At 36.2% G+C, this 15,094-nt stretch overlaps 3 protein-coding genes across 5 annotated transcripts in view; 1 reads left to right on the top strand and 2 right to left on the bottom strand.

The window, feature by feature from the left end:
• LOC104767400 (equilibrative nucleotide transporter 2-like) overlaps positions 1–739 on the top strand; it is a 2,808-nt gene extending 2,069 nt beyond the window's left edge. The window contains exons 8-9 of the mRNA XM_019240797.1: positions 42–324; positions 431–739. Of these exons, the coding sequence (XP_019096342.1) occupies positions 42–324; positions 431–541 (394 nt within the window). The 3' untranslated portion in view covers positions 542–739. The remainder of the gene's footprint in view (positions 1–41; positions 325–430) is intronic.
• On the bottom strand, positions 1,835–8,955 carry LOC104764695. Of its 3 annotated transcripts, none has more exons than XM_010488278.2 (4): positions 8,690–8,954; positions 7,863–7,973; positions 7,679–7,759; positions 1,835–2,186 (listed from the first exon to the last, which is right to left on the bottom strand). In XM_010488278.2, the coding sequence occupies exons 1-4, from the start codon at positions 8,765–8,767 to the stop codon at positions 2,112–2,114; spliced, it is 345 nt and encodes a 114-aa protein (XP_010486580.1). In that variant the 5' UTR covers positions 8,768–8,954; the 3' UTR covers positions 1,835–2,111. The 3 variants fall into 3 exon arrangements, with proteins under 3 accessions (XP_010486580.1, XP_010486581.1, XP_010486579.1); XM_010488279.1 differs by lacking the exon at positions 1,835–2,186 and adding an exon at positions 6,892–7,242 and having other exon boundaries at positions 8,690–8,955; XM_010488277.1 differs by lacking the exon at positions 1,835–2,186 and having other exon boundaries at positions 6,892–7,759; positions 8,690–8,955.
• On the bottom strand, positions 12,776–14,573 carry LOC104764693. The gene is made up of 4 exons (XM_010488275.2): positions 14,034–14,573; positions 13,634–13,701; positions 13,236–13,415; positions 12,776–13,149 (listed from the first exon to the last, which is right to left on the bottom strand). Exons 1-4 carry the CDS (start codon positions 14,542–14,544, stop codon positions 12,979–12,981), a joined length of 930 nt encoding a protein of 309 aa, XP_010486577.1. The 5' UTR covers positions 14,545–14,573; the 3' UTR covers positions 12,776–12,978.

Here is a 15,094-nt window from a genome sequence, read left to right as displayed (position 1 = left end):
AAGGTTTTTTTTTTTTTTTTTTTTGGAAAAATAGATAATTAACTAAGAAAAACGGCTTGGAACAGGTATCCGCTAATGTTGATAGCAGTGTTCAACGTCTCGCATTTGGTTGGGAGATACGTTCCTTTGGTCAAGAAGTTGAAGATGGAGTCGGAAAAAGGTCTCATGATAACAACATTCGGACGTTTCTGGTTGGTTCCAGCTTTCTATTTCACAGCCACATATGGAAACCAAGTCTGGATGATTTTCTTGACGTCAGTTTTGGGATTAAGCAATGGATATTTGACTGTTTGTATCCTAACATCAGCCACAGAGGGTCACTTGGTATAATTCCATTTCCCCCTCTCTCTCTCTTTTTTTCTTTTTTTTTTTTTTTTTTTTTAAGATGGTAATGATGATAATACTTTATAAAATTATGAAATTGGTTTAGGCACCGGAGCAAAATGCACTAGGAAACATGTTGGTGCTTTGTATATCTGGAGGGATGTTTGCAGGAGTCATTTGTGATTGGATTTGGTTGATTGGTAAAGGTTGGTGGTAAGTGTTGCCTATAGTTTGAGAATTGAAGCAGCGGTTTGGTTTTCCTATCAATAAAATGTAATCTCTAAAGTATCGAAATTAAGTAGAGAGAATAATGCACCTCCCATTTTCATCAGTTGTTCTCCTTTTCATGTAAGACATTTTTATCTCTCTCAATAAGTTCATTTGACATTGTCTTCTGATATGTCATTTTGGTCAATTTCTCCATCTTACTGCAATTGCTTTATTATGGTTAACAAATTATTTTGTCTAAGAGGTATCGAACGATATCATTAGAACTATTGGCCTAAATCAAGAACAATAAACGTATTGGGTTAAGAGTTTAGCTCGGCCCAGTCCAGACCATAACTATTTGTAGATTGAAAATGTAAAGTAAGATTTTAGATCTCCCTACCACGTGGGTTATATTATAAATATTATTGTATTCTTAGAAAAAAATGTGGTGGAAGACTGGAAGATGATAATTCTATGGTGAGTGAGTGATGCTGCATACCTCACAATGAGACCTTTTACACTTGTTTAGTTATTTTGAAAAAAACTCTTAAATTGTTTATTAGGATCTCTTTTTCAGCTAAACGATTAGAAAATTGTGTTTATAAGTTATATATTCAGTATGGTGTGACTTGTAAGCAGATAATAATATCAATTTAATAAAACATGGGATACATATTTGGAATTTTTATGCCACATGAATAAAATCATTGGAGAAACTAATCAAATGAAATAAAAGGCTGCAGAAAATTAATGATTTATTCTTATTTGTTTTCATCTTTTATGATGTTATTATCTATGTCTCCCATTGTAATAGCCACATCATCATTGATCATTAATGTCTCATTGATGTACCCCCCATTAAAATAATGAAATCAAATAAAAACAAATAAAACGCCTGGTTTATAATCATACTTTGATTTATTATATTGATATTATACTATTGAATTTGTACGTTTGTTTTGTGAAACAATCATTTTTCTCCAACGGTCATTTGGGAATAAAACCAAATCGGGGAAAGGACAACATAGATCACGTATGATCCGCGTGATGCCATCGTTTTTTTTAACTTAACGTACCGATCGATCGCACATTTACAGTAATCTAATCATTTTTTAATTACACAATTATTATTCTCTTAATCTTTCTACTTTCCTCTCAATGCACATGATATAAAGAAATTTCCACTTTTTAACACACTACTAATATTTTGTACATTTTGTGCTACAAATGTAAGAATATTAGACTCAAATATATAAAAAGTAAAACCAATCCACAAAAAGGATAATAAAGAGAAAAAGTGTTCAGAGAAAAGAAGAAGAAGAAAAAGAAGTGTTTAGTTACAAACCTGTCTTGATGAGAGTATTTTTCGAAGTTACTTCCTAAAAAAACATTACCCTTATAAATCTCCAAGAGCCCCTAACAAAGATAATGATAGTAGTGTAGTAGTAATATAACACACGACGATAATAAAAATATAAATTACATTCACCACCACCCCCCAAACCTAAACGTAGAGTTAAAACACTCAGAGAATGATCTGTGTTCCAAGAAGTTTTGCTTCTCTCTTGGATTCAAAGTCAGTGTATGGAATCTATGTTCTTGCTTAGCTCTTCCAGCTTCTTCATTCTCATCTTTTCGCTTTCTCCCACCAACTGCGCATCATTCAAAAATTGAATAATCCGTTAAGTCAAGAACACATATCAAAGTCAATATAATCGACACCGAATAGAGTGTGATAAAAGAAATAAGAAGAGAGAATATATGAAAAATTGTTTCTTTGTTATTCAATCCTTGAAATTGACATTGCACTCTATGCTTTACTTTTATATTGGTTACAAAAGTTTTAACCTAGAGTTTAGAGTCTTCCAATGATTGATGCTCTGGCACAATGATGTTACGTGGCTTCATTGTCATCATATGATTCAAGTGAGGCAAACCGATTCTGTGGCGTTACTGCCGTACTAGTACTCTCTGCAAATCCTTTCTTTTTGTCTTGATCTGCAGGTAGCCGTTGAATCATTGTGGGCTTCAGGGTTATGTTGGGCCTTGGACCTAACAGACCTTTTTGCAGAGTTGTGTCGTTTTGAGCTTTGCTTTTGACACTCCCCCGCAAACTTGGAGTGGGTGGAACACCTACGCCAAGTTTGGTTCTGAGGATTTCAAATGGCCGTTGAGGAAGAGACTTAGTGAATATGTCTGCAAGTTGTAGATCAGCAGGGATGTGATTAAAAATCAACTTACCAAAAGCTACTTGCTCACGAACGTAGTGGTAGTGCGTGGCGAAGTGTTTTGTGCGAGCGTGAAAGGCTGGATTTGCTGTGAGGTATACTGCTGAAAGATTGTCACAGTAAAGCTCTGGTGTTGAGGGAAGAGAAACACCTAGATCTTGGAGTAAGTTTACCAGCCAAGTAGTCTCAGAGGCTGCTTCAGACATGGCTCTGTACTCAGCTTCAGTGGAGCTCTTGGAGACTGTGTCTTGTTTCTTCGAAGACCAGGATATCATATTGCTTCCAAGAAAAGTACAAAAGCCACCAGTGGAGCGACTAGTGGATTTACAACCGGCGTAATCACTATTGTTGTATACGTGCAGCTTGGAATTTGTATTTCTATCAAACGAAATCCCAGTGGTTGTAGTGCCTTTGATATACCTGAGAATTCGCTTGAGAAGATTGAAGTCTGAAACAGATGGAACATGCATCTTTTGACAGACATAGTTAACAGCAAATTGCAGATCAGGTCTTGTTAATGTGAGATACTGCAGACGACTTGCCAAGCTTCTAAAGTATCTAGGATCAGAGAATTCAACATGTTGCTGTGGTGTTTTCTTGAGTTGCTGAGGAAGAGGAGTGGCAACAGGGGAACAAAATGACATAGCTGTTGTCGCAATGAGGTCTTCAGCATATTTTTGTTGAGATAAAAACAGACCGTTCTCATGATACTGAATTTGAATGCCAAGAAAATAATAGAGTTTTCCAAGATCCTTCATTCTGAACTGCTTGCTTAGCTCATCAAGCAGGTTTGAGAGTAATGCTGATGAATTTCCTGTAATTGCCATATCATCAACATAAAGCAGCAACATAATGATGTCTTTACCTTTGAAACAGACAAACAAGGAGGGATCCCTTAGACTGCAAGTGAAGCCAAAGTCTAGTAAAAGTTACTAAACTTGTCGAACCAAGCCCTTGAGGACTGTTTGAGACCGTAAAGGGATTTATGTAAGAGACACACATGATCAGGAAAATCCTTGTTGATAAATCCAGCTGGTTGTTTCATATATACTGTTTCGGTAAGATCTCCATGGAGGAATGCATTGTTTACATCCATTTGCTTAATTTCCCAGTTCATGATGGCTGCAAAGTGAAGAACAGCTCTAATTGTTGTTGTTCTAACCACTGGATTGTATGTCTCTAGATAATCAATGCCCTCTTCTTGCTTGAATCCTTGAGCAACTAGTTTGGCTTTGAACTTATCTAGTGAACCATCTGCATTTAGATTGACTCTGAAGACCCATTTGGACCCTAAGACATGCATATCGGGTGTTGGAGGAGTCAGAGAGAAGGTGTTTGCTTCTTTACAGTTATCCATTTCTTCATTCATTGCTGCTGTCCAGTTTGGATCTTTTAAAGCAGTTGTTACTGTTTCAGGTTTAGGATATGATACCTTGTGAGTGAGAAGTGCATATCGAGGATTCGGTTTTGAGATGCCTGACTTTGATCGTGTGGTCATTGGATGAGTTGGAGCTTCTGCAGGAGCATGGAGATTGACATTGTCACTGAGATCATCGTTGGTGTCTGAAGTCTGCACATTTGAGGTCGATGATTGGGAGTTGTTGCCAATAGGAACAAGGTCAATGCTTGTCGTACACTCAGTACTCCCATCAGCAACCTCAAGTGGCAATTCAGGCAATGTAGTTGATGGAGTAGGACTGATGGCATCAGTAGTAGCAGCCGCTGTAGTGAGTGGAATTGCAGAGGCTGGTAGTTGAGTAACAGTCTCGGAATGTTTACACGTTTCAGAGATATCTGAAAATTTTCTAACCATGCACCATACAAGGGTGTAGGTGATGACTGTTGAAGATAACTGTATGTGCTGGCGAAGGGAAAACATGCTTCATCAAAGATAACATGACGACTGAGATAAACTCTCCCAGTTGGAGGATATAAGCATCTGTATCCTTTGTATTTCTCTGTATAGACTAGGATAACACACTTAAGGGATCTTGGATCAAACTTGTTTTGAGTATATGCTCTTAGAGTGGAAAAGCAAGCACATCTGAAGGTTCTTAGAGCAGAGTATTCGAGAGTTTTACCAAAGAGAGCTTCATGAGGACTTTTGTGATCTTTGAGAGCACTTGTGGGTAACAGATTACAGAGGAAATTTGATGTGAAGAAAGCTTCCACCCAAAAACTTTGTGGAGTAGCACTTTGAAACATTAAGGTGAGTGCCATTTCTGTTAGCTGTCTATGCTTCCTCTCTGATATCCCGTTCTGTTGCGGTGTGTGAGGGCATGACATGAAATGTTGAATACCAGCATTTTGCAGATGAGTAAGAAATCTGTTACTTATAAATTCGCCTCCCCCATCTGATTGAAATGTTCCAATTTTTGTTTGCAGCAAATTTTCAACAAGGAGCTGGTACTTGATGAAAGTATAACAGAAATCAGACTTCTTCTTTAAAGGATAAAGCCAACAATATCTGGAAAAATTGTCAATAAAAACTGCATAAAATCTGAATCCTTGAACAGAAGAAACAGGAGAAGGACCCCATAGATCACAATGCACTCTTTCTAGAGGTCTTGAAGCAAGAAAAGTAGAACTAAATGGCAATATTGAACTCTTCCCAAGCTGACATGATTCACATACATTGCTGGTACTTTTATTTACTTGAATTGCCTTATTTGTAGAGAGAAATTGAAGCACTTGTTGATTTGGATGTCCTAGTCTTTGATGCCACACCTCATCACTTGTCTTGATCTGTCTTGTAGAGTATAGCATCTGGTACTTCAGATCATCCAACTTATAAAGACCGTTATTTTCCCTTCCCTTTGTCAGGAGTTTGTGCGTTGCTTTGTCCTTAGTGACAACACATGGATAATCTTTAGTTAACTTTGAAACAGACAGTAGATTCTTTGCTATTTCAGGACAAACCAGCACGTCTTTGAGAGGAATGTTACCTGACGTTGTGGCAAGATTGGCGAAACCAACATGGGTGATTGGAAGGAAATTTCCATCACTTGCCATTACCATGTCAGTCCCATGATATGGCTGAGTTTGTTGAAAACGTTGAGCGGAGCTGGTGATGTGAGCCGTTGCAGCAGAATCTGGATACCAACTGTTGTCCTCCGTAACATAAGTAATGTGGAGAGCAGAGAAAGCTGCTGCATTGATTGCAGGTTGAGCTGGTTGTTGATATTCTTCGTCGAACCTGTACCAACACTCAAAAGCATTGTGTCATCTTTTCCCACAGATTTGACAAACCGGCTTCTCACTTGTGCTGACAGGTCGAGGTGAGCTTGTGGAGGATGAAAATTATTGGTGAAAGCCACGACCTCTGGTGGAGTAACTACCTCGTCCTCTACCTCTGTTTCCACGTCCTCTGTTTGAGTAGTTAGACGATCTCATAGTGTTGAAAGCCAAGTGTGGTGAGACATCAGCGGAGACAGAGTAACCTTGGAGTCTATCATCATATCCGGTAAGACGAGATATCACATTGTCGTAGGTAGGTGCAGGCAATCGATCCATTGAGTCCTCAATAACAGTGATAATCGGCTCATACTCACGACCTAAGCCTCTTAAAGCTGCAAATATCTTCATCTTTTCACTAACCGGGTCTCCTATAGAAGCTAGTTGATCACAAATATCCTTGATTCCTCTAAGGTAGTCTGACACGCTTTTATCTAGTTTATCAGCATTTTGCAGAAGTCTTTGTAACTCAAATAGTCTAGAGGATGATGTCCGGTTAAAGTGAGAGATTAAGGTTTCCCATACCTCTTGAGCAGTTGCAGAGCCGACCACCAGTCGTAGAACGTTCTCAGTCATGGAGCCAAGCAGCCATGCCTTAACTACTTGATCAGATCTGGACCAGCTTTCAAAATCTGGGTTGAGTATGTCTTCGGTTCTGCCAGTATTGTTGTTGCGAATAGGAATCTTCTCAGCAGGTGGTTTGACAGCTCCATTGACAAAGCCAAGAAGGGCTTGAGTGCGCATAAATGATTCAAACTGAGACTTCCAAATGATGTAATTTTGTTCGGTGAGTTTTATAGTAACACAATTTGAAATGTGAAGAGAAAAGGAAAAATAAGGTTCCATGGTTCCGTCCATGGCTCTGATACCATGAAAGAAATAAGTAGAGAGAATATATGAAAGATTGTTTCTTTGTTATTCAATCCTTGAAATCGGCATTACACTCTATGCTTTGCTTTTATATTGGTTACAAGAGTTTTAACCTAAAGTCTAATGTTTTCCAATGATTGCTGCTCTGGCACAATGATGTTACGTGGCTTCATTGTCATCATATGATTCAAGTGAGGCAAACCGATTCTGTGTCGTTACTGCCGTACTAGTACTCTCTGCAAATCCTTTCTTTTTGTCTTGATCTGCAGATAGCCGTTGAATCATTGTGGGCTTCAGGGTTGTGTTGGGCCTTGGACCTAGCAGGCCTTTTTGCAGAGTTGTGTCATTTTGAGCTTTGCTCTTGACATGTGAGTGGCTTGATGAATATGTTTCGGTTCACAGACAGGATATGTTGGAAAACGGCAAGAACAACCAATGTGTTAACTTAGATAGAGTTTGGAGGAATGGACTCCGCAAACTAAGGAGAAGACTCACACATAGCTTTAACCGGTCGAAGAACTCAACATCAAAACCTAAGGATTAAACACTGAATCTGCAAGATGACTAATATGTATGCCTAAAACTATCAGTGTTTGATGCATGTCTCAGAACAGAGTTACGGGACAGTAATTAGCTTAATATCTTTATCCACACAAGTAGGGGGTAATGTGAAAAAATAACCGACAACACAGAACCATAAACCAGAGAAAAGCAGAACAACAACAAGTAGATCAGTTAACTCCAATCATTTCAAACTCGACCCAAAATATATGTATTTGACAGAAAAGAGATTCGAGCATTTGTTGACTAACCTCCATTAGCTTGGTGATAAGCTGCACCTTCTCCCTATTCTTATCGTTGAATGCTTCAAGAGCTTCTTTGTACTCTCGTTCCTGCAAGTTGTGTAAATAAACCAGCTTAGCATCTTAATCCTCAACCAAACAGGCATACTCTGAATACAGGTCAATAGGATTTTGATTATTGTTTTGGTTTTACCTTTTTCTGAACTGTATGGCCCAATGGCTTTAATTCCTTGTTGACAGAATCAATCTTCTTCCTAACCAAAGCAACTTCTTTCCTCATGGGATCAGCTAAACCTTCAAGTTCCTGAAATGCAATTTAACCACTGATCACCTTAGTCATCAATATAACATCACTCAGAAGCTTTTGATCCACAGAGCTAATCTCTATCAGGTAAAGTGGGTTTTACAATCTGTGTTACAAAATGTACAAACTTTCACTGTTTTGTATCCCATAAATTGGGCAAAAAACACTAAAACCAAAGACTTAGTCCAGATTGATGAATATAAACATAAACCCAAAAGAAACAAATGGTTCTTTTCACATAAAACTTAATCCACATAGCCTATTTATAGCAAAGGGGGTTCCACTCAGCTACAAATCTGGAAACTTTCACTCTTTTTCCTGTGACCAAGAAATTGAAAAACCCTAGAACCTAAGTGAAACCACGTTTTCTTGCTATTGATCACTTAAAGATCCAAAATCCAAACACCAAAAGCCCCAAAATTTTTATCTACCTACGGCACAAACCACACAAAAACCAAAGGAAAAAATATACTTAAAATTGTAACTTGAATGCAATTGTCAGATCTTGAAAATTACAACACTTGGGGTCCTACAATTTCCCCTTAAAAACATGAATTAAATCCACAAATATAAAAACCCCCAAATGTTCAATTTAGCCTCCCATTCAAAAAATAAAATAAAAAAATAAAAAAACCAAAATTGAAGCACAATTCTCCAAAATAAAAAATAAAAACAATTTTTTTTGATGAAAAGTAGGAAAGAAAAAAAAAATTTACCTCACGGATCAAAGCAAGACGCTTAGTCTCTTCTTCAACACGACCAAGCTGAGCTTGAACCCTTTCCCTAATCTCCATTTTCCTCTTCTCGTCGTCCCCTGCGACGTCTCTATTGCCTGCATCTCCTTCATCTCTCTCTCTCTCTTTATCGCTCTCTCTCTCTGTCTCTCTCTGTCTGGTTCTAGATTCTTCTGTGGTAGAGATTTATTTAGCTTACTGAGCTTTTTTTTTTCTTTTTAGAGCCCAGAAAAATAGTGCTCTCTCTCATATCATATGAACATATATAATATATATTTATAAAGATAATTATTATTTATTTATTATTTTATTTGTATAACGGGAACTTTTTAATAAATTAACATATAATATTGAAACGTATATTAAAATAAGAAATTACATAACAGGCAAAAAATAAAAAGTTATTAGGTGAAATTACCTAACTGCCACCAACAACCGATAAAAGGAAGGAAACAAAAAAAGGAAGGAGAATCTGATTTTTGTAACCGTTGGATCTCTTTTTTTGTAAATAAATCCGATGAAGGAAGCAAAACCCGGAGAGACAGCTAGCTAGCTCGTTAACAACTCAGCTGTCCTGTCTAAACCGTATATTACCGAATGAACCAAACTAAACCACTTTCTTTTATTCCGGTTCTTTCATTGGTCCATTTTACCTAAACCATCGTGATTTGATGCCCGATTTGATGCTATTGAGTTATTATTTTCATTTATCCTCATTCTCCTTAGGGATAAGACCAAATCTACTATGATTCTATGAATGATCTTTTTTTTTGTTTTTTTTTGTTTTGGGTATTAATGTTAAGTACGAAGAATGATCTTCTAATAACAACCGAATAGATATGAGAAGAATATAATGATCCCAAAAGATATCTCCTATGATCCTCAAACAGAAAAGATAGAGAGAAATCCAATATATAGTACCTAGTAGGTTTTTCGACGTGGTGTATCTTAAGGGACAGACGATACAAAATGGTTTAATACATTGGCAAAGAGCAGTAGCCCCTCTCTCTCTCTCTCTATCTATCTCTCTATCTCTCAACGGCTTCAACTACGGGCCTTCGAAGCAAGAATCCTTCTTTTCATTTTTATTTTTTCCTTTTCTCTTAATGGAATTTACTTTTCTGTCAATGTATACTATATAAATATATTCCTCTAAGCTATATTAGCCATCATATCAACTCGATATACACATAGTCACACTATTTTTAAAAATGGTGGGGTTTTACATCTTGTCCTCATTTGGTAATTTGAAATTTTGTTTGTCCCACAAATTAATAGGATAAAGTTGTATTAGTCAGTATCATTTCAGTTATTAAGAATTAATGGTTGTTTTTTTTTTTGCAAGGCTTTGCTGTGTTATCTAGAGTTAGAAAGATAGCTTACCTACTTGTAATTGACATAAAACCATATAATCTTGTAAAGTCTATATAATATAGAGCTTAATTTGATATATTGTGAAATAAGTCTTTTTAAAGTCTTATTATCTAATAATCAATATAGGTTTTTAGTTCGAATTAATGTTATACGGTTTTGCTTAATTGAGCTTGATCACCTGATAAAATTTTGTTGAGATCAAACTGAGCTAATAATGTCAGTTTGTGACTTCCTTTCGGAATAAACTTGTTCGAAGCAAAAAACCAAAATCGTAGAATAGATGTACGGTGAGGATTGAGTCGATGAAAGACATAGACAATGGAGTGATCCCGTAGTCGACGTGTGCCTCTCTGCCTCAAAGGACCCACTAAACCGGTGTTTGTGTTAGCGCGTGCATCAGATATCATTTGGCACCCATACTTTTTTTCCTTCAGATATTACTCGTTTATGGATCCCAACCTGTTCTTGTTTTGTAAGTAAACTATACATATTAATTTAAAAAAAAAGTAGAATTTGTAACATTCTGATTATCTACAACAGAACAAGGGCAATTAATGTGTTTGAAATAAACTTCTTGCAAATTAGAATGATCGCAACAAAGTTTGTTTTAGACATGTAATCTTGTTTCGCGTGTTGTGTGTTCAAATTAGCGAAAATTAAACATAAATCGAATAGTGTGTTGAAAGCGTTTGAAACTCTTAATGGTGATGATTATGAACGTGATTGAGGAAGAGAGGATATCGACTTTATACCTAATTGCCAGCATCAGCACTTAATTAGGATTTAATGGTCTCATGATAATGATTTGCTGTCTCTGATCAGACCTTATATTTTCCATTATGTTACATTAAATCAACGTTATGTCTTATGCACTTATGTGTGTCTCCCTGTCCATGCTTGATGGTTTTATAACGAATAAAGTACATTACTATAGTTAACTGTAATTATGACGGGATCTTTGTACATTATTACGCAATAATTTTCATTAATGATTTTTACAAGTGTATATATATATGCCCTAGCAACGTTATTATAGTTGACTGAAAGGACTTGAGAGTATCAATTTATTACCATTAAATTTATGTACTACTTAGAATATACTATTGCAAGGACGAAACAAATGTAAATACATCGACAACACTGGTTTCATAGCTATGGGCCAGAATCTTTGGGATGTCGGTTGGATTAGCGTAACTGCCAAAACACAAAGATACTTCCCTTCTTTCTTCTTCGTCCATATGAGACATGTCAAAATTGTTTGTTTGTTTTTCTTCGTTAATTACGATGATGGCAATTAATCATGTAGAGATGAATATTCTTGGTAATACTAAACAATATGGTGAATTTTTCAGAGAATAAAATAACTTTTTGTATATGTTGGTCAACAACTCAACATCATGGTTCAACTATACTGCACATATATTGATTGGTTGACACCAAATAATAATACTAAACTAACTCCGAGAGAATCGGTGCAGTTGACATATTCTTTTTGTAAGTTTGACTATAAATTCGTTTAAACTAGGATTTGAATTTCGACTATTGAGTAACAGTTTATGAGTTTATCTCGAATGTTTATCATATATATGCGTTGAGACACTGGTTTATTCGAAGCTAGGTTTAGATAAAAACTCAAACGAACGTAACTTTTTATATTAATGAACAAATAATAGTCAAAGAAAGAAGTGATCTAGTCCAGAGAATTTCTTGTTTCTACCAAAAAAAAGACTGCACATAATATTGTCGTAACTCGTGATTAGGGAAATCTTGTGTCAAATTATTTTGTTATATATCTAAATGAGACATATACAATATAGGTACCTATATTATATAGGTACAATATAGATATATATAATATAGGTACACAGTTAGATACACATTCCTTCAGTTGAACCACTAGATTCTGTGCCAACAACCATATTTTAACCGAGGTATGTACACAATTAATCCAGCCAAAAAATTGTCCAATTCTCACGTTACATAAAGATCCTACTATCCTAGTTAGACAATGAAGTTCTTAATATTTTTGTAGAGCTGGATGCTGCCATATTGTTTCATGATACATCAAAATGTCATCCTATAACTAGTTTATCCAGTGGAGTCTCAAAAAATAAGGAATCGGGAAGAAAGCAAACTTATTTGGTTTAACTTTGAGAACAAAATTGAGTAAGATCTTGGTTATCTCTTCTTAGGCTCGAGGAAATTTTCGTAAACAAAATTGGATTCACGTGAACCAACCGAAGTAAACAGCTGTCGTTATTATATATACAGTATAATGAAAATCAAGTAAGCATGTGTTTGCACATTTCTGACGACTCCTTTTCTTATCTGTCCTTTTTCTCCTTTTTTTTGGGCCCATTCTTTTTTTTTATTTAATAGTGTTGCTCCTTCTCTAATTAATGGATCCAATCCAACCAAGTGTAAGAAGGAAATATTATTTTGATTTACAACATGCTTTTTTTTTTTATGTTAAAACACAAATTTCTGTATAACCCAATAAATATCGAGCCGTATTAGTCACCCACCACTAGATTCTTGTTCAAAATTGGGAACCTGAACATGCTAATTCGTTTTCTTTCCATGGCAAAGTGCTCCAACTCAGGAGCCATATAACGAATATAACTTTAGAAACCTTTCCCTCAAAAGTTCAGGTTCATCATGTAATATACAGTGACTAAAAAACACTCTACGCGCTTGTCTTTAAACAGCTTCATAAATCTGGGCTTACTGAATTTGCAAGGCTTTAAGTGTGGAAAATAAGTTTTAAGAGTTGAGCTGTTGAATGTTCAGAGGCCCATTTGTTTTCTTAGTAAACGTTATAACTGAAATTTGGTACTGCTAACGTTACTACGATTATTTTGAAATGACAATGTATGATATTGGATAGATGAGAAAACTTAACTAGAAAAATTATCGGTGTCGCGGATAATCTTCTTGGAAGGGAGAACAATTGCTGCCACGGGTTTATCCGGGTATCCACCGCCTTCATCGATGATCAGTCTCAGACCATCGATGTGAAGCTTCCCATGGTGCCCGCTAACAACAACAGTATGTTTATCATCCAGCTCCTGAAGAATGTTTCAGATTTTCAAAAAAAGAGATTTCCAAACTGAGTAAGATGTTTACAAAACGTTCGGCTCATTCAGTGGCTTACTTGTGGGATGTCCCAAACGTTTTTCCGACCACTTAGATGTTGTATTTTTGAAATGCTTGTGTCTTTAGCTCTCAAGAGCTTTAGTTGTTCTTCTACATTATCCCCTTTCTCTAAACCAGCATGTACCGCTATCAACTTACAATGCTTAAGCCCTTCCTCTGTTTCAATACAAACATCGTCCTGTGGTAGAATCAACAAATGGACACATGAGTTCTACTACGATACACTTTTCCGACGAAACATGCTTATACCACTTATATACATGGCTATAAATTTATAATTAGTTGCAAGAGAGTGACTAATAAGCTCATAGTTCGAGTTCTTATGGTTTTATAACCATTAAACCATTGTTCCTACAAACATCACAGTATAAAATGGTAAGAGAAAAGAGCCCTTACCTCTTCATGGACCCATACCATATTGGTCAAGAACTTCTTGTGACTCTCAGGCACTGCCTTCATCAAATCTATCAAGACATAAAAACAAACAAGTTTCAAAATCATACCAAAGAGATCCCAAAACAGTCCAAACAGCCCTGCTTCCAAACCGAGAAAGATTCAATTTTCAGCCGACCAAATTGCTCAATATTGAAATGTAAAGAGATCTAATCATACCCTGACCACCAAATTCACAAATCACAACGATACTTGAAATGAAACCACTAATTATAAAGTACAACTAGCAGCTAGACAAAGGTGTAACAGAGAATTCTAATGTGTACAGATTCAATCACAGCTTGATCAAGCAAAAACTAAACTATGAAGAACCAAGAAGGAACACATTGATAGAGAATTATACCAGAAGATCCATGAGGAACACCATAAGATTCAAAAGTCGATCCAGCATCATAAATCGATCCTTTATAAGGCATCCCTTTCACAGAATTGAACAGAGACTTAATTTTACCAGCCCATCTCCGACCTTGGAGATGCATATCCTCGAACCCGTCACCTCTGTACCATCCTTCTCTCTCCTCGCTACTTTCGTACTCCTTCCACGTATCCTTCAAATCAGACCCATCTGAAGGACGGGGCAACAAACCCAAGAATCCAGAGAAGGCAAAGTCATGGTTTCCGGCGAGAAAGACGTGAGTTTGATCGGGATGTCTCTCCGGCAGAGAGATTAAAAAGTCGATGACTTTCCGGGTCTCGGGTCCACGATCGCAGTAGTCGCCGAGGAAGATGACAAGAGCTGTGTTGAAATCTGATGGGTCGATGGCGGATTGAAGATTGAGCCAGAGGTTATTGAGCTTCGATATGTATCCATGGATGTCTCCGACGCAGATCACCGTTGCTGGTTTTTGCGCCATCAGTCTCTGTTTCTTAATGATAATGTATTAGTGGGCTCTATGGGCCTGCTGTGGCTCTATATATATGTTTCCAAATAATATCGAGTTTTTTTTTTTTTTTTTTTTTTTTTTTTTTTTTTTTTTTTTTTTTTTTTTTTTTTTTTTTTTTTTTTTTTTTTNTTTTTTTTTTTTTTTTTTTTTTTTTTTTTTTTTTTAATTGTATTACAGCTAGCCGGTCCATTAGCCAAATTCTTACATAAGAAGCGGGATTCCTTGTGTGATGGTGCCTTATACAAATGGACTTACCTTCTGCCACTATAGTAATGTCACTTCACATCCATGTTCGAGTTTTTTTTACACTGAAATAATAATATTTAATTGTTAATTTAATTATTAATATTTATGAATGATAAGAAAACCATAGATCATTATGTAACATGGCACATGGAAATAATCATCAATTTTCTATTAAAAAAAAAATCAATCTACAAAATCGGTATTTAGGAAGAAAATGAAAACTCAAAATACAATATGTGTTCCCTTTAAAACTCAAACTCAAACTCAAAATACT

This window comes from Camelina sativa, chromosome 19 (assembly GCF_000633955.1).
Source record: "Camelina sativa cultivar DH55 chromosome 19, Cs, whole genome shotgun sequence".
Classification (NCBI taxonomy): Eukaryota; Viridiplantae; Streptophyta; class Magnoliopsida; order Brassicales; family Brassicaceae; genus Camelina; species Camelina sativa.
Note: the sequence above shows the minus strand (reverse complement) of the source record. Positions and strands in the feature narration are given on the sequence as shown.